The 20,461-nt window shown below is 39.7% G+C and overlaps 1 protein-coding gene across 1 annotated transcript in view; it reads right to left on the bottom strand.

Annotated features, from left to right (window-relative positions):
* Nucleotides 1–20,461, bottom strand: part of LOC121856396 (thyroid receptor-interacting protein 11-like) — a 66,173-nt gene that overhangs the window by 6,207 nt on the left and 39,505 nt on the right. The window contains exons 7-18 of the mRNA XM_042351959.1: nucleotides 17,314–17,385; nucleotides 16,809–16,895; nucleotides 16,109–16,238; nucleotides 15,045–15,886; nucleotides 14,335–14,487; nucleotides 11,473–13,248; nucleotides 11,063–11,242; nucleotides 10,486–10,611; nucleotides 9,905–10,098; nucleotides 9,363–9,504; nucleotides 8,884–9,009; nucleotides 8,269–8,368 (exon numbers count right to left, since the gene is read on the bottom strand). Coding sequence (XP_042207893.1) covers nucleotides 8,269–8,368; nucleotides 8,884–9,009; nucleotides 9,363–9,504; nucleotides 9,905–10,098; nucleotides 10,486–10,611; nucleotides 11,063–11,242; nucleotides 11,473–13,248; nucleotides 14,335–14,487; nucleotides 15,045–15,886; nucleotides 16,109–16,238; nucleotides 16,809–16,895; nucleotides 17,314–17,385 — 3,928 coding nt within the window. The remainder of the gene's footprint in view (nucleotides 1–8,268; nucleotides 8,369–8,883; nucleotides 9,010–9,362; nucleotides 9,505–9,904; nucleotides 10,099–10,485; nucleotides 10,612–11,062; nucleotides 11,243–11,472; nucleotides 13,249–14,334; nucleotides 14,488–15,044; nucleotides 15,887–16,108; nucleotides 16,239–16,808; nucleotides 16,896–17,313; nucleotides 17,386–20,461) is intronic.

The following is a 20,461-nucleotide window of genomic DNA, read 5'->3' as shown; positions in this document are numbered from 1 at the left end:
ATATATCTTTTGCATATAATCAATGTTTATACTGTATATAATTTGCATCTTTATAGTCAATTTTAAAAGTTCAAAACAAATAAATGTTCAAATATCTGTGTTGGTCTTCTGTCTGGATACCCTGAACTAAAATAATAAAGTACCATGAGAGAGAGAGAGATTTTCAAACACTGATAATTCTCGTCACCATTCCCACCCAATGATGAGGCAACAAATCTGAAACACAGCCCAGACTCAAGGATGATTATATTAACATCACAACTCAGCAGACAAACCAAATGCAGACTAGTGTATTAAGCTTTTTTAATATAAGCTTAATTAGCTCTCTAAAAAAGACAATGAAGCTTAATTTGCTCTCATAACAAGATCAGTAAACCTGACCAATCAGTATACTGTCAAGACACGTAATGCATAAAATAATTACATAAGCAACAAATAGTAGATTCTGTAGTCAACATTATCATCAACAATACCTACTGATCAAATATCTATGTATGACAATGTTACATCCCACAAATCAATTTAAAAAGCTTGAAAAAAAAATGAATCAAAATTAATCAAGTACCTGTATATTAAACCCCATCACACAAGCACTAATTAAAACTACTGTATCATAACATATCGAAAGCAAGAGTACCTGTGTTTTCTGTTGATGTAAATGCAGTACAGTACAGTATTTATGTGACCTTGTTCAAGTACTTATTAAGAGTAACCAAGAATTGATGCAGAGTATTGATAAAGCTGATCAATCATCTTTGATCAACCTCAGCAGCCGTCACAACTCACATAGTCGACTGAAGACTGGTTACTAAAAGAGCTGTGACAACACATCAGGAATTTCTTGCCACAATTTGTGAAGTACTGTACAAAAAAGCCTCACTTAACAATAAGCAAGAAATTGGTTTAACAGCCTTAGTGTTTTAGGGGATGAAAATCAATTTAACCTTACTAACTGTTTGATCTACAAAACAATACTGTGACTGTAGACCAAACCAAACATCACCCAAACCTGGAGACTATCAAAGCAAAATGATGTTTATTGTAACAAATATCTTAATGCATGAGGCAGGAAGCAGTGGTGTTGGCGCCTGGCAAGAGTCGTGCTTTATCAGTGAGGAAGCAACAATTCTTGAAGAAAATCTTTGGGCTGCAGAGCATATTACCTGGTACTTGTTAAGAAGGACTTTACTGTAGGATCTCAAAATGCTAAAATTACCTCTGGTTTAAATGACACTTAATAACATGTACTGATTCCAATTAAATTTTACACAACCGGTACAAGAAAAAAATAATCCTGGGTCCTTGAATATTGTTTGTATCAGATATAGTGTAGGTGTGGGCCTCTCAGGTTAACTTAAGCTAAACACACAATTAATGTTATTCTAACTGATTTATACATATACTTAAATTATTTAGACAAAAGAGGAGTTCAACAGAGGGAACAAGATGCCTGTAAAACTGATAGGGTAAAGTGTATTTAACCCCTTCACTACTGGAACACTTTTATTATTTTATTTCCCATATATACAGAGGCGACTCCGTACATAAAGGGTCAAGCAGTATAGATGCATCGGCTTTAATGCATCAATAATGACGATACAAAGCTATAAACAGAGCCTCTGTCCATCATAATTGAGTAGTTGTAAGTCCTTCATCTGCTTCTGATTGTGTCAGTCCCACAAGACAAACTGTAATTCTATCAATGTCTATTTCAGATACAGTGTTCCCTCTGTGAACATGAAACTCAATGACTATCTCAACATCTTTAGGTGTACAGCAACACCTGAAACATTTGCTAAAGGATTTAGCAAAATATTTTATTTTCCTTTCTGTTTCACCTCATAAAACCATCAATAAAAAGACAATCTTCTTTTAAATTAGAAATATACTTAAGAATGTTACCAACACTTGGGTTATATGAAACATTGATCTACCATCAGATATTACATATAAATCTCTTCAAGTTCTTAATCAGAGGGAGCAAAATACACCTACAGTACAGTATATGTCTACATTACTAAAAAACACTACAAGTACAATGGTATAAAATAAATACTTAAATTTATTCCAACATTGGATCCTTCATGACTAGGAGTAAATAATAAAATAGGCATCAAGGGAAGCAAGCAGGATCATATGGGAACAGCTAAGTTTAAGGTCTTAATACTTGTCAGGCAGTAAAAGAACCAAAACAAATGAAGGTCACTAAGAGCCGTGGGTACAGTACAGTATACTAGGATGGGCGGGAGATGACCGTGCAGTCGGCAGGATGGGTATTACACAGCCACTGGTTTTCATGCGCACACCAGTACCTGATGTAATACTCACGCCTCCGTCCCGCCTGTTGGCATGCCGCTGATGCAGATTTATCCCTCGCCGGCCTCATGTTGCAAGCTTCTGCCACACATAGTCTTGAGTGGGCTGGCTGGCTCGACTAACAGTACATCAGCATGTGGCATCATGGGGAAGCTACCATGCTACTACAGTTAGCATGGGTCATGGGGGTAACTATCATGCTAAACATTAAATAATATTGACTTCAAAATTTTCATGAGAGAATGTTGAATGATTGGCTTTAATAAATTACTGTAGTACATCAATAAGTACAATGTAATAAATAGGTCTCATGTTCTTTTTCAAACTTAATAACATTCAAGAATGAATAATAAAAAAATCACAGAAGAACGTCATCAAAGAGGCCAACATATTCAAAAAACTAAAATAAATAAGCTTGATTTTTCAACAAACTTTCTCTCATGAAACTTCAAAACAGCTGAATGACATCATGCATCTGTACCAGGCTGTCATGCATGTCTCAGGACCCCACCCCCCACCCTCCAAACCTCTCACTGGACTTCATGCTCCGTAATACATACTGTACTTACCAAATATCACAATTAACATTAATAATTCTTGCAAGCCCTGTCCATTATTGGGAGGAATTACTGTATCCATTACTTTACTGAGAAGTCTGTTATTGGGAGGGTTTACTGTATGTACAATCTGTTGAACTAATCCCAACTGGACAGTTGTCATTCCACTTTGACAATTTGATGGGGTTGGGTTGGGTTAGGTTGTGTTGGGTTAGGTTGTGATGGGTTGTGTTTGGTTGGCTTGGATTAGGTTGGGTTGGGTTGGGCTAGATAGGGGTGGGTTAGATAGGGATAGGCTCAATCGTCAAAGTGGCACATAACAACATAGGAAGGGAAACATTCACTGCTTCAAGTAACAAAACACCATGAATGACCACAGGCAAGTTACCATTACAAGATAAGTAGTTTTTTTACTTTAAGAATTTTAATTTGTTTGATATTAAAAATTCTATTATAAACACATTTGCCTTACACTGCCCAGTTAATTCATATCTACGGTAATCTCACTTATATTATCAGAAACACACATAAGAATATATCATAAGGTTTCATCCACCTCTTCTCTACCGTCTACGTTAACACACGGTGTGTTAAAAGCCTAAAGCATATTAACAAGTAAATACCTCTAGTGTTACAGGGGATACTTGCCTAAAACCTGTAAATAAGAAATTATCATCTTTATTACCTGCCTAATACAATGTTTACAAGCACATACTTCTTCTATTATCACCTTAAACCATAATGACAAGTACCGTACATACCTTTTGCAATGCATCCCTAAAACATGATAAACACTAAAAGTACAGTAGATTTGGCTGTACTGTATAGGAATATCTCAAGTTATTGGAGAAAAAGTTGCATCATGCTCTTGTGAATATTTAACCCAGACATCATGCCATGTCACACATCAGCCAAGGAAAACACATGCATGTACTGTATTACTGTAATATGAAAGACCCCATCAATCTATATATTAGGTTTCATAAAATGTTATTCTAAATTTTCCATGATGCAGTTTGCATTTTGTTCTGCTGGAATTTAGGAATAATTAAAGGGAAATCTTTCTCCTGAAATTCAAACTCCAAAATTATCTTTTGTGACGGGATGCTTGAGAGTTACTATGAACTAATACATTCAGCTTTTACAAATGCAGTACTACAAGTCATTCACTTATATACAAATTTCAAGACTTTATCATGAAACGGTCACAAAAGTAATTTAGCAAAGGTTAAGTTGTTAATATAAATATATTTTGAGTAGTATAGATTTTTTTTTACGGGAATTAGCCCACCCGGGAACAGGTCAACGACCCACAACGGGGCCTGGGGGGGCGAAAAAATAAGAACAGAAAGAAATTGAATATAGAGAAGAAAAAGGTTATACTGTGTTAATCTTCACCACAAAGATGCCGGAAAACCAGCTTTTTAAATTGAGACATTGTATAAGTATGGAAACACAAAAGAAGGCAGAGCGTTCCACAGTTTGGCTGTGTGAGGAAATAAATAAATACATAAAGCTTTTATAAAATTTATAGGAAAGATGTCATTTCCAGATGCAGTTTTTATTCCATAGTAAGTAAAATTAATTATTTTCATCATGCAAACTTATCTATATCAAAAAGTAGAGTATAATAGTCAAAGCGTTTCATTGTTAAAGGTTTAAGAAGAGTCATTTAGTATCATGAAACACAGAAAAATGACAGCACTGAACAGGACTCTCATTTTACTGCTTTATAATAGTATGAAACAGAACTTCCAATAGAAACAATATGAAGGGTTAATTGGAGATGATGCGTGTGGTAATGTGAAGACCTAACAAGAATGAGACACTGGAATAAATGTTGTATGCCAGAGACAACACTTCCCAGGGTGATGAAGTCTGTTCCTCAACTTACTCAACACAAGAGCAGGTATAATACTAAAAGAGAACACGACAGTACAGTACTTGTTATGCATCACTATTCCCCATTAATTATCTCCTTCTCAGAGGTTCCTGTGTCCCGTAATACACCCCGTGCAAAAATAGGATAGGAGGATAGATACTGTAATGAAATAAACTACCTATGTACAGTGAAACCTCTATTTAACGTCAACATCGATAAAATAGTCTGTTATATCGAGGGTTGCCGTTAGATTTAACAGATTATGTGGAGAGAGAAGACCGGTATATAGTAGTGTGCAGAGGTAAGTGTAGTGATAATTGGACCCAGATATTTGATAGCCTTTTTTCAGAGACAATGTGGCCAGCACTACATATGACTGCCTTCACTTCTCTGACTGTAAGGTTAGGTATCCATTCACAGTCAGGTGTACTGGGAGTGCTCTTAAAATCTTAGAGTTCAAGGCAAGTGCTGTATCCACTTCACCACTGCACCTCAAGAATTGAGTAAATTAGACATAAAAGAAAAGAAACAACGAACAGAGTGGAGTGTGAAGATGGGACACACCAACAAACATCTGACACAGGTTAATACATGGTGCTGTTAAGTCATCATATTAAATGGGGAAAAAACTGGAATTATGTGGAAAATTGTATTAATGATGAAGAAAGACAAAGTAAATTCAGTATCAATATATGTTTACTGTACCCAAAACTTAGACAGAATAGTGGGCTGGCCATTTACCCATAATTTCTGAACAAGGCCATTGCATGCAGTATCATGGTTAAAGCCATTTACCCGTAACTTCTGAACAAAGCCGTGGCATGCAGAGACTTAGTCATAACGTGCAATGCAGAACTGTTTAAGGTGGTTGAAGGTCGTGGAGGAGGCGTTAGTTGTACAGTGGGTGGTGTGCAAGCCTGTTCGTGAAATCTCACCTGGTAGTCTGAGATCTGCAAGCACCTCAGCGTTACCTTGTGAGATTACACCACCAAGGCCCAGTGCATGCATCAAGTGCTTGTCAGGAGTTAATAGTGATATGAGCCATTAAAATACCAGTAAACTAAAGGAGATCTTAACTGCCAGCTCAAGTTATGCCGTCATCTTCAGCAGCAGTTACTTTGTGAATCTTTATGATCTGGTATTATGATAAAAAAATTGTAGCTTGAATATATAAACATTATTTATGATACTTTTTCTTTTCTTTAAGGAAGAATTAATAATATTATCAAAATTACCAAGACCAATGAGAGGAAATTAATACACTGACTGAACAGCTGAAATGAAAGAAAGAAAACTCCACTTCAGCTGTCAGTCATACTTGGGCTAGCAGTTAGAAGCCTTGAAATAAGAGTTAAAAAACCATTAGCTAGATTAGAACCATTGGGCTAAGTTAGAACCCCAGAGCTGACAGTTAGAACCCACTGACTGGTACCTAAAGACACAATGTATAAACCTTGGACTGTATTAACCCAATGGATCGATCATCTAAACCTTCTGGTCGACAATTAGTATCTCAATAGGACAGCCAGAACCTAGTGCATCATGCTTCATATAATACAACACTCAAAGGTTTTTAACTGTCACACACACACACACCACTCTACCTTAAACTAAACATGCAATTGTTACCTCCTGTACAGTCAATAATGAACATTATTCATATATCGGGAATCTCTTCAAACACAAGACCCAGATCCACAAGTAAAAATAAATAAAAAATGCCCAAACACAAATATTAATGCTATATCTTACACTGTAGGTTCAGGTGTCTAAGATATATCCAGGAAATATTGTTACTCTTTGTACAAACCTCGAGTGTGATTCAAAGGAGTTAGTGTGAGATCCCAAATAATTCCACAGAAACCTTTAACAGAATGCATAAAAGCCTTTAGACATTGGAAATAATTGACTCGTACTGAACAAATTCCAAAGAAATGTTGAACAAAACACACAAAAGCCATAATAAATTACAAATAACTGAATAAAATCCACAAAATCATGAATTTATTTTGGAATTTTGAGAAAACTGTACAAAATTGGGAGCGACATTTCTAGATCACCAGAAATTGTCTTTCCATCTCAACATGTACAGACTGGACTGTTGTAATCAATCATGGCAGTCAAACATTACACTGATTATTAAAAAGAACAACAGTTATTTAACCTTATCTCACTCAATGATTTAACTAATGAAATTAATATATTCACCTGAGGCAAATTATATGATATTTCACCCCAACTCCTCACACTCATCACCAGAGATATACTGTCCACTCTCTCAGTCCTCAGTGATGTGTCCACTCACTTGATTAACACTTGAGGGTATTCTAAGATATTAATTAATGGATCTATACAGTATAAAAGCATAAAAGCATCACAGCACTCATATAAAATATACAAAGCTACAAATGTGATAAAAGCAACTGAAATCCATGTAAGAATTAAACAAGTATTTGCACAATGTATTAAATTAAGCTCTGTACATTTGTAATCATTCACAAAATATATAATAAAATGCATTCAATAAATCATAATTAATGAAAAAAAAAACTGAAAAAACTAAGCAAGCGTGCAACCCTCAACACACAAAAAAAATGGTAACGTAGAGTGTAGATGTAAGGCTGAGTGGAAGGGTGTGCTGGGGTGTGCTAGTGATCAGTAAGGAGGAGGAGGATGTGAGCTATCGGGGGGCTTCTCGCCAGCAGGGGATCACAGCAGCTCAACACAATACCAGTCGGAAATTTGAGACACACTGTGTGCCCTACCCAAATTTACCAGCTGATATTTAGTCGGTCTGCGTTTTCCTTGTCTCTCCCGGGTTCCTTGCAGGCAGCGGACCAACCACCATTGAGAAGCAACCAATCAGTGCGTGCCAGTGCCCATGCCCCGCCAGGAAGCCCCACCCCTTTAGTGATCATGAAGCAACCAATCACCATGCTTCATATCTTAGCAAATAACAATACAGTATGTCAATGTGAGTCTTCCTTCATATCATACAGCTATTAACAACTTACTGGTACAGTTTATAGAGATAATTTACAACACATGCAATTGGATAAAGGCATACAAGACTTTCTTATATAAAAAACTAACATCTAACAATTCACACTAGTTAATACAATACAGTAACTACATACTAAATTAATAAATGGATGAATAAAATAAAATATAAAACTCATATAAATAACATCAAGTCATGCAGTAATAGTAAAAATATGTCAGAGATATTTTCATGAATATAGATACTATTACTTGTACTATCAGATGCATTAACAGTAAAGCTTCAAGAGCTGTATTAAAACATATACTGATGCATTAGTACACCACAGGCTTGAGATAAATAAACAAAACTACTGCTATTTTCCTACCATACCATGAACAGTCATAAGAGGTTACCTAAAGAAACACTAAAAAAATTAATAAACACTTTTCAAAACCTGCTAACTGTAAGCTCTGACCTAGAGTAGTGGTGAGAGACCCCAAGACACTCGTGACACTAACACCATGTCTTACCTTGGGCCTTGAGAGCAACAATCATCTGCTCCTTCTTCGTCAGCTGTTCTCCTAGTCTTGATGCTGCTGCCAGGCCGCCCTGAGCTTCTGCGAGTTGTGTCTGCAGCCAAACCCAAATGCAGTAATAAAATGAGTAACTTTAATATTTCACTTTGCTTACTATCAAGGTATTCACAAAACTTTCCATGTTAAGGGTAATGCTAGTTTGAAATTATGCAAAATTATTTAGATGAAGACAATGAAAGGTTTATTAGCCAGAAAAGAACACAGGGTATGCATTATGAAGCTATATACTGGTACTGTACTGTTCTACATAAACTCAACACTACTCCATACACAAGTTACATTTTAACCACATTGAGAGAAATGTCTTGTGATTTTCTAGTTTTAATAAATACTCTAGAGGCCAGATGGGTAAAAACTCAAACAACTATTAAGATCAGTAACCAAGAAACTCTATTTTCATCATGACTGATGCCATAGGGAAACAGGAAACTGAACTAGACTCTGGAAATATCATAACATTTAAAGTGGATACAAATCATCTGGGGGTAAAGGCGACTCTCTGTGGTCATCCAGGGGTGAGTGTGGGAGACACTCACATAGTAAACCTACCTTGAGACTGTTGGCCTGAGCCATGAATGAGGAGGAAATCTCTTTTTCCTCTTCTAGTTGTCGTCTCGTTCTCTCCGTTGCTTCAGCTATTTCTCGAACTTGATTCTTTTGGAAATCTTGCAGAACCTGAACAATAGTTATTTATTTATTTCAAGATCAAAGCCAAAATTATTGATACACTGTACATATAAACTGCAATAAATTGATAAATGTAAGATATAAACACCTGACAGCTTTGTTGGCTAAAGTGCCTCACTGTTTACCAATGTTGTATACCTGCACTGTCTAGGCACTGTGCATCTTTATCATCTATATTCAAGCTGAACTGTATACCTGCATAGTTTATATACAGTACATGCCTATCCAACTGTAAACCTGTATGACAATTTTACTGAATAAATATTATTATTATATGTACTGTACACATAACCTGGAGTGTTAAAGTTAATGATCATCAACAATCAACAGGTCACCCTCACCTGTTGGAGTGTGGCTAAAGACTGCTGGTACTGCTCCGCATTTTCTTCAGCTGTTTGCAGTCGCAGTACAGCATCGTCCCTCTTAGCTGTCATCTCGCGGACTTGTTCATGTAGAGTTTCAACCTGTACACTTGCTCGCTGGCTGCAGAGAAACAAAACAATATTAAACATATCATCCCACACAACCCTCCCTTCCTATAAGACCTTACACTCTGCTGTCATACAAGTAACCTGCATACAAGTAACCTGATGCTTCCAGTGACTCCCTCATCCCAGCCTTACAATACCTTCTCTCTCTCTCTCTCTCTCTCTCTGTATCCTACCATCCATCTCTTTACTGTCAGATAACAGAGTCAAAAACAGTCGTAATAAATATCATTAGTAAGTTTCATAAATGTGGAATAAAGTAGAAAGTCAGACCCCCAACCAGAATCACCTAAAGAAGGCGCATCAGTAAGTCACTCGGGGAAAAAAAAGTGACAGGAATTCACTACAGTATCTCATGAAAACACAACTCTCTCTGAATGCTGAGCAATACGTACTTGGCGCTGTTGTAGAAATTGGAGTGATTGTTGAGTTTTTCCTCCATCTTGGTGAGTGTGCTGCGTAGGGTTGACTCTCGCTCCTCGGCCTTGATCGCCTCGGCTGTGTACGATTCTTCCACCGCTACGAGATGCTGCCTCAGCCGCTCGCACTCTGTTGCCAAGCGTCCCTCCTTTTCCCGGATATTACTCAGCTGAGGAAATATTAACAGGACTAAGATTTGGTTCTCGTACACATCGGCGAGGCCAAATCAATACATCATCTCGGTGTAAGATTCAGCCAATCAATCCAGTAGTACAGTATTCATAGAGGTAGGCGATGCAGCTATAAATTTTCTATATAAAATGTATACAACTAATGTGTTACTGCTCTACTGTACCATAAGTCTCCAGTCATACAGTGAATTAACATTAAGTGCTGTGAATCAACCTGGATGGTAAGGTTCACTCTATATACTGTTAAGTGGGTTGAAGAAATACTGTGAGGATACTTATACTTCTTGTCTAAATTAACCTTCCCTCATATTCCAAGTCTTACCTCCTTACTCTGGTCCTGGGTGTTGAAGCGAGAGTTAGCTTACCTCCTTACTCTGGTCCTGGTACTGGGTGTTGAAGCGAGAGTTAGCAACACGAAGCTGGTCTCTCTCTTGCTCCACGACTGTAAACTTTGTTCTTAATGACTCCACCTCCTTACGTAAGCCACTGGCCTGTAAACGAAGAGGACTTTCTAATCACTATGTTAAAAAATGTTAGGATGACCTGATGATCAGTTAACCCAGCTTATTTCTTTCACCTGATGATTAGACAACCCAGCTTATTTCACCTGATGATTAGATAACCCAGCTTATTTCACCTGATGATCAGTTAACCCAGCTTATTTCTTTCACCTGATGATTAGATAACCCAGCTTATTTCTTTCACCTGATGATTAGATAACCCAGCTTATTTCTTTCACCTGATGATTAGACAACCCAGCTTATTTCACCTGATGATTAAACAACCCAGTTTATTTCACCTGATGATTAGCCATTCACTCCCTCTTACACAGCAATTTCTCAACCAAGATAAACACTATTATTTACTGTATCTAAATATCAATAAAAAAGTAGAGGTTATATGGCAGCAAATATTACACAAACAAAATATCTTCTATTGTACCTCAGTCTTCTGTACAATTCCATCAGCAGCATTTTTCTGAAGTTCACTCTGAGTCAACTTCATGGCGTCCAGTTCCTCCCGCAGCTTCAGAACAATTCCTCGAGTCTCAGTCAGCAAGGCCTCACTCTCGTGGAGTTGTGATGATAATGTATTATTTTCTTCAGTGGACTGCTGGGTTGTCTGAGGAGGAGGAAACATAATTTACATCACCCAATATTATCCATAAGTGTCATTAATCTCTGTTTTTGAGTCTGAATTATTGAGATCAAGAGAGAAATAGTATAGTAACTAGCCTATTTTGTTTTATTTATTCGTAATGGTAACAAGTTCAAATTCCTTTGTTAAAACAGCAAGTGAAAGAACTCTACACTACCAGTACGTAATAAAGTGGAACCTTGGGTGTTCTTTACCTGATTGAGTACTTGTGTGAGGCGCTGGATCTCAGTGTGGTACGAGACGCTCTCCTGATGCTTCTGTGTGATGGCGGCGATCATGTGGTCCCTCTCAGACTGAAGGCTGGTCAGCTGCTGTTGGGCCACACTTTTGGCTCCCTCCACCTCCTGTATTTCTCGACTCCACTTCTCCTTTTCTTCCAGCAGAGAATTTTTATCTTGTAATAGTTGTGAGTTCTCGTTTCGCAGAGCTTGTTCCTGTTTGTTCAGGTTCTGGTTATCACTTGCTAAGCTTTTATTCTCTCTCTCTTTAGTTAATAATTCAGTCTTCTCTTTCTCAAGTTGGTCAATTTGTTGTAAGAGCGAGGAGAGTTTCGCATCCTTCTCCTTGAGCTCGTTATCCTTCTCCCTAACTATGTCGTTCATGCCCATTTGTTCTGTAAGTTGGTGCCCCTGACTCACCTTCAGCTCCTCAATCTCCTGTTTCAAGTGTAAAACCAATTCCTTCTCACTGCTGAATTCATTCTGTAGACGGCTGTACTCCTCGTTCATGTTGGCCAGTTCCTCTGTACGCTGGTTAAGCATTGAGAGAGCACCATTTTTCTCGACCTTTACAGTGTTCAGTTCATCTTGCATAGCCATGGCACTTTGTTCCTTGTTGTTTAATTCCCCTGAAAACTCTGCCACTTTTTCTCTGAAATGGAAAACCTCTGTTTCATTTTTCTCCAACTGCTCTTTGACAGAATTTAACTCCTTTTCTTTCTCGGTTATTTTTGTTGCATATTCAGTTCCAATCTCTGAGTTGTGTTTCTTACATAAATCTAACTCAAGATGTAAGTCTCTGTTAGTGTTCGATAGTTCCTCTATTCTCTGGTCTTTTTCCTCGAGAGAATTTTCTGAGGATAAGTATTTGTCTCGTATTTGTTTGTGTACGTTATCAATGTTTGTCACGTCTATTTGGAAAATTTGGCCAACGTCCTCTAACACTTGTGATAACGCATCGATCTTATCTTCCTTGAATATAAGTTGTGACTTAATTGCATCAAGTTCCTCCTGTAACTTGGCTGCCTTTTCCTGGTGATGAAGGATGCTGTCTGAGCTGGAACTGGCGGCCCCAAATGACTCACGCAGTTTGTCCCTCAGACCATCCAGCTCACCCTCAAGGACTCTGATGGTCGCATCTCGATTTTCTACGACCTGGTATTGATTGAGTAACTGCTGACCAATTGATTCTCTCTCATGCTTTGAGAGGGACATCTCCATCCGAAGACACTCCAGTTTCTCGTGCAAATTGTCCACTTGATCTTTTAATGTGTCCCGTTCATCTTGGAGTGTAACCGTTTCCAAGTCTAATTGTTGTGTTAGTGATGCCAGCCGCATCTCCAGAGCTTTCTTTTGGTTTCTCAGAGCAGCCGCTTCAGTTTCTAAATTGGCCAAATTTCCAGTCCGTCCTTCAGCCTCTCGAAGCCGACCTTGTAAAGCCTCGCGCTCCGCTCTCAGGTTGGAAACTTCCGTCTCCAGGTTCCTCCGAGCTTCGGACAGAGCTTCCACCTGTACTTGGAAAGCTTCAATCTCACTGGATCTATCCCTCTCCGCAGATGCACTGCGTTCATACGCCTTCACCGTCTGCCTCTCCTCGACCTGTTCCACATCGGCGTCCCCCTCGGCACCTCCCTCGGTCTCCTCCTCGATGGTGGGTAGTCCCCGGCTGCTGCCTTCTGGTGGAGGCCGAATACCTTTCTGTATCTCCTCCAGCTGGTCTCGTAGGTCCTCACATTCTCTCTCGAGCTCCGTCTGCAATAAACACAAAACCATACAATACGGTGCTCAGAATTATGAACTCAAAAATATTATGAGAAAGCACTTGTAAGGTAGCAGGTAGTAGGCAGCTATCAAACAGGGAGGTACTACTGCCTGGGGAGATATTGGAAGAGCGAATGTGTTGTCTAATGTCTAATGCCATATGGCATCACAAATATTATGACCAAGTCCCAGGTTGCTGATCTGACCGACTTTCTGCCTCATTTACACATACAATAATTGCAGGGTCTCGATTGTTTCGCTTACTTTGACAACACAACATACATAGATATATTGTTTCTCACTAATGATTTTTTTTTCGTTTTTGTATTTATTTATGGTTATTATAATTATTTATTTAATATTTTTTTATTAATTTTTATTCATTATTAATATTATAATAATAATAATTATTATATTTTCTCCCCCGAGGCCCTGATGTGGATCAGTGACCTGTGCCCGGGTGGGTTAATCCCCGTAAAACAACAACAAAACAACACTGTTACAGTATTCCAGGCACAGTTCCCACCAACACATCATTACCACAAATGTTTTTCCCTTTACTAACTTGAATACAGTACAGTATGTGTATTAAGACGCTACTATGGCACACTTGCTGTTTTCCCCAATACAGACCTACATCACTTCTACAATGCCTTAGGTTAAGAATTAGTTGCTAATCACTCAAGAAGACAAACAAGTCAAGTCACATCAATCTGGAGTAACATATAACCACCCAGGTGAGATTGGAAAGGCCTATCTCTCCTAATCAATTATCAAATACAGTATTACTAATCTCCTCAGTAATCACTAAGACTCAAGGTCTCTAGTGTGAGTCTCATAATCTTTCATACATTTTAGTCTCAAACTTTCATTAGAATTTGTCTGATATTAAACTTGATGCTGTATTTCTCTTTCAGTACAGTATATAAATAACCATATAGTACTGTTTACATGTCTTTATATTCAAACATTAATAAACATGTAACATTAAACCCACACACTATTAAATCAGTTCAGTTAATAAGTCACACTTTCATAAACAAGATTCTGAAGAAAAAATGAATAAAATAAACGTACTCTTGTTGCCTCTCCTTCATTCAGCTGTTCATTCTTTTCCCTCAGTTCCTGTGTGATCGTGGACACGTGATGCTCCAGGGTGTCTCTCTGCCACACAGACTCACGTAGGAGTTCAGCAAGTCTGTGTACGCCAGCCTTCACAGTTTTGGGACCCTGCAGAAGATAAATCCACTATTAAACACTCTTGTAGAAGGACAACACCATAAGTGACAGTGCATGAAACGAGATCCAGTTCTTTCTGGTAATCTAGTCACACCAACTCACCAAATCATAGTAGGAAAAAGCCACCACAGTTTCTATATATCCATCCACCTATAAAACTTACAATGGACAGTTAACAGAACCCGACTCCACATCTAACTTGCATTAATTATACCCAACGTACGCCACAACTCAATACACCAGTGAGCCCTTGTCGCTTGCACTTCCCGTTCTATCTCATCACCTTGAGTAAAATTTATATTATTTGTATACCGTCAAAGTTATTGTTAAATAATACTGAAAAAATCATCTTGAGATCAGTGGAGGTTTACCATAAGCTGCAATACTGTTTGATTAGGTTTGGTCAGGTCAGGTTAGATCATGTTTGGTTTTGAATAAGTTGTAGTTAGGTTCAGTTAGGTTACAGTTGATACAGAGACAGTAGATACAAGGAATACAGAGGGAAAGAGTGCAAAAAAATATAATAATCAACAGCATAACTTGCTCACCTCCTGAGTGTCATGGACGAGGCCCTTGTTCACCTCCTCCATTTCTTCCCTCTTTGATTTCTGATGATCCTGAATATCAGTCTCCATGTGTTTTATCTTGGCTTCAAGTTCTGCTATTGTTGTATTGAACATTGTAATTTCTTGCACTTTAGCTTGTAGCTCAGACTCCAGCATGCCTGACCGAGCCTTGGCATCCTCCAGAGCACGATGGTTATTGTGCAACTCTTGCTCTAAATTATTCTTGGCAGTTTCTATGGTAGCGAGTTTCTCTTCTAATTCCTTCTTTTGTATCATATCCTCCTTTTTGGCATCATGGATGGCTTTTCTCTCTGTTGCTGATACGGTGAGTTTGGACTTTTCCTCTCTTTGGCTTTCAAGCTGTTCGGTGAGACTTGCATTTTCCGCTGCTGTTGCGTCTCTCGTCTCCTTCAGATTTGCTTCCGATAACCTGACTTGCTGTAGCTCTGCCTCTACCTTTTCCAGAGTGGTCTTAAGCTGTGCATTACACTGACACAACTCTTCATATTTATCCTCAGATTTATAACTCTGCTTCTCTTGGTACAACTGTTGAACCTGAGCCTCAAGATGTGACAGTGAGGTACATTTATCACTTAACTGGGCCTTCAGGTTATTTAATTGTTCAAGATGTTCATTGCAAGTTACCCGAGATGTTTCTTCATTCTCCTGGAATTTAAGCAGCTCGACTTGAAGACGTTGCGCCTCCTGTTCCTGCTTGGCCTGATCCTCCTGTAACTGAGCCACCAGCTGAGTTAACTGGTCATGTGTCTTCTTCATCACTCGTGCCTCCTCTTGTAAATCATTCTTCTTCTTCAGGATTATTTCTGGAATATGATACATTTTTTTACAAGCTGCTAAAGCAAGAAAATTAACAACACTGTATAACTGCATTTGCAAGAACAAGAATGATACCATTTTTAATGTTGAAAACGAAAAAGAACAAAAATAAATTACTGTGTTTATCTGAGGACACAATTATCCACATACCTATAAAAATCTTGATGCACTGTGCAACATTTATGATGCTAATGATGACAACAACATACCTATGGCTGCCTGGTATTGGGAGTCCAGTTCTTCCAGGTTTTTATCATTCTGTTCATTTTCAGTTCTTAGTGCAGTACATTCCTCACTCAGTGTAGACAATCTCTTCTCCAGTTCTCTCACCGATTCAGCCTGAAAATGGCGAACATTCCACACTAGAAGCAAATTTGGGGACTTTGGTTCAGTACAGTAATGAGAGGAAGGGAGAAGATGTGGGATAAAGGGTCACATGAAGATTAGCCCCCTAGAGCTAATTTCACCTGACAATTAAACACCCTAACACTAACCTAACTCCCCCAGGTAGCATAAGTGTGTTGAATACATCAGGTGAAGTAAGCTGGTGATGACTATGGATTTGATCATTGTAATTAAAGTGCTGTAGTGAGCATGTAGTGTTGACGTGAACATATAACTGTAATTAAAGGATTAAGACATCATACTCAAAGGGCTTCACATCTAATGGAATATTAATCTAAGGGATTTCATTCTCCACATAATCGAGGCTCTACTGTGGTTAAAAGTGATTACTGTACTATGTGCCTATCTATCCCCAGTACAGTATTACAAAGATCTGTACACAGTGAATACCCAACAGTACTGTAATAATGAAATGCATTATCTGATTAATATTTTTTGTTTTCTAATATTGGTTATCTGTCAACACATTACAGTATCAGGTGTATCATACAGTACGGTACTCACCTTCTGTTTAGTTTCCCCCAATTCCTTCTGAAGCTCGTGGAGGGAGTTCTGGAGATGGGTATTGTGCCTCTCCAGTTGTTTCCATTGCTGTAAGAACAAAGTTTATCATCACACACACGCACACACACCTTCTATGGTCTTAACACATCAACCTACACACAGTAAACCCAACACATGACATAAACCAACCACAACATTAACACAACACAGCCAAAAAAAGCTTTTACTACTTTTCCCATGAAAAGTTTGGACCAGTTTGGTAGTATACATTAAAATTAATACTGTACTGTATTTACTAATGTACAGCACAGTGCCTGAAAATTAGGTAAATTAATGAGAATATTTACTTGAGATTCATAATTTAAATTACAAAAATGATAATAAAGTATGATGTTATATACAGTCCAATACTGTATATACTTCTTGTATTTTGTTATCAGTGAATTGAGGTAAAATTATGCATTAGACTAAGTTAATAAGGTATACACATATTCTCTCGGCTCACCTCTGTACACGGACTATCACTGCCATTTTCTGCTGCAGTAACACTCGCTTGCTCTGATAACCCATCGTCACTCTGGAAAATAAGGATAAAATACATATAGGTTATTATATCACTAGTTATTAAACACAGTTATCCTATTACAACCAAATAACAAGATCACAAGACGAATAAACACTGAAAGATAACAATAGTGTGTTGACCTACACACATACACTTTACTCAGGCATTCTGCAACAAAAACTTAATGTGGCTGGAAAATTGACTTGTGAAATGGTGTAACTCACTAGAACATTGAACATAATTGTACAGGTGTTGTAGTGAGCAGGTAGTCAGAGTGAGGTAGAGTGAAGTGAGAGCTCAGGTGTGAGGGAAGGATATAGACATGGGAGAAACAATGGTGGGTGTGTGTAAGTCGTGAGCTGAATATATCACAATGATGTATAATAATCACAAAGAAATATACATCAATTGCTCTTATTTCCTCACACACACACACACACACGACTGCATATAGATGTGTTAGCGTGAAAACGATACTAAAATTACATGTACAGTACAATCACGAACGCACCACCCTTTTCTACTCACAACCACCACAACTACCAGCATCACTGTACCACCATCACCAGCAACTACCACCACCCACAACCACCACAACTACTAGCATCACTGTACCACCATCACCAGCAACTACCACCACCCCAACCACCACAACTACCAGCATCACTGTACCACCATCACCAGCAACTACCACCACCCACAACCACCACAACTACCAGCATCGCACCACCATCACCAGCAACTACCACCACCACCACAACTACTAGCATCACTGTACCACCATCCCAGCAACTACACAACCACCACAACTACCAGCATCACTGTACCACCATCAGCAACTACCACCACCCAACCCCACAACTACCAGCATCACTGCCACCATCACCAGCAACTACCTACCCACAACCACCACAACTACCAGCATCCGCTGTACCACCATCACAACAACTACCACCCACAACCACCACAACTACTAGCATCACTGTACCACCATCACCAGCAACTACCACCACCACAACCACCACAACTACCAGCATCACTGTACCACCATCACCCAACTACCACCACCACAACCACCACAACTACCAGCATCACTGTACCATCACCAGCAACTACCACCACCACAACTACCAGCATCACTGCACCATCACCAGTAACTACCACTACCCACAACCACCACAACTACCAGCATTACTGTACATACACCACCACCTGCAACCACCCAACTACCAGCATCACACCACACAACCACCACAACTACCAGCATCACCACACCACCCGCAACCACAACAACTACCAGCATCACCACACCCGCAACCACCACAACTACCAGCATCACCACCACCCGCAACAAACTACCAGCATCACCACCACACAACCACCACAACTACAGCATCACCACACACACCACCACACAACTACCAGCATCCACCACCAGTCTACCACTACCAGCAGAACTCACAAAGCCCTTCTGGCCAATTGCTGACCAGCCATTCTCTTCGTGGCCACATGCTGACCAATCACAATTCAGGATAACGTCATCCTTCTCTCTTCTTCTGTCTCTCTCTCTCTCTCTCTCTCTGTCTGTCTGTTCTGTCTGTCTTGTTTTTATGCTGGCAGTCACTATACCTACATCACCGTCACACTACCGCAATTTATGAGGTACAGTTACCGTCACACTACCGCAATTTATGGGGTGCAATTTTAAATCACACTACCGCAATTTATGGGTACAGTTACCGTCACACTACGCAATTTATGGGGTACAGTTACCGTCACACTACCGCAATTTATGGGGTACAGTTACGTCCACTACTGCAATTTTATGGGGTACAGTTACCGTCACACTACCGCAATTTATGGGGGTACCAGTTGCCGTCACACTACCGCAATTTATGGGGTACAGTTACCGTACACACTACCGCAATTTATGGGGTACAGTTACCATCACACTACTGCAATTTATGGGCCCAGTTACCGTCACACTACTGCAATTTATGGGGCCCAGTTACGTCACACTACCGCAATTTATGGGGCCAGTCACCATCACACTACCACAATTTATGGGGTACAGTTACCATCACACTACCGCAATTTATGGGGTACAGTCACCGTCACACTCACCAAATTTATGGGGCCAGTCACCGTCACACAACCACAATTTATGGGCCAGTCACCGTCACACTACCACAATTTATGGGGTCCAGTCACCGTCACACTACCAAATTTATGGGGCCCAGTCACCGTCACACAACCGCAATTTATGGGGCCAGTCACCGTCACACTAGCGCATTTGTGGTAGTCACCGTCACATTACCGCACTTTATGGGGTACAGTTACCGTCACACTACCGCAATTTATGGGGTCCAGTCAAGCTTAGAGTGCGGGGAGATATGATAGAAGTATTTAAGTGGGTGAAAGGAATCAATAAAGGGATAAAGTCTTTATAATATCCGAGCAGGATAGGACTCGGGCAACGGATTTAAGTTGGATAGGTTTAGGTTTAGGAGGAGATAGGAAGGAACTGGTTCACAAATAGGAGGTGGACGAGTGGAACAAGCAGCAACTTTGTAGTAAGTGCTGGAACGCTGGAAAGTTTCAAAAGGAGGCTAGATAGATTCATGGATGATAGAGTGGTAGTAACTCTCGACAGGAGCTGCCATGCACAGGGCAACCCGCCTATTGCAGACTCCTTATGTTCTTATGTTCACCACACCGGGGGCACCACTATCACCACGAGGAGACTTGGTAAACGCGAGCCACACTATCACCCACCTATATCCGCCACCAGCACCGTCACTACCACGTATACACAGAGGGGAGATCCGCGCGCCTCTGCTGCTGAACGCTGACTGGCTGATACTGCACCCACGTCTACGTTAAGAATGGCCAGGAAGAGGAAGGGCGGGGCTTAGAGGTGAGGTGTGGACAGGGAGGGGCGTGAGGGAGGTGAGGGTGTGGACAGGGAGGGCGTGAGAGGGAGGGGGTGTGTGGAAGGGGGATGTGGAAGGGAAGGGCGTAGGTGGGGATGTGAAAGAGGTGTGTGGGGAGAGGGGCGTGTGGGAGGGGCATGTGGGGAGGGGTGGAT

This window comes from Homarus americanus, unplaced genomic scaffold (assembly GCF_018991925.1).
Source record: "Homarus americanus isolate GMGI-L3 unplaced genomic scaffold, GMGI_Hamer_2.0 scaffold48220, whole genome shotgun sequence".
In the NCBI taxonomy this organism is placed as follows: domain Eukaryota; kingdom Metazoa; phylum Arthropoda; class Malacostraca; order Decapoda; family Nephropidae; genus Homarus; species Homarus americanus.
The sequence above is the reverse complement of the archived record's forward strand: the minus strand, read 5'-3'. Positions and strand labels throughout refer to the sequence as shown.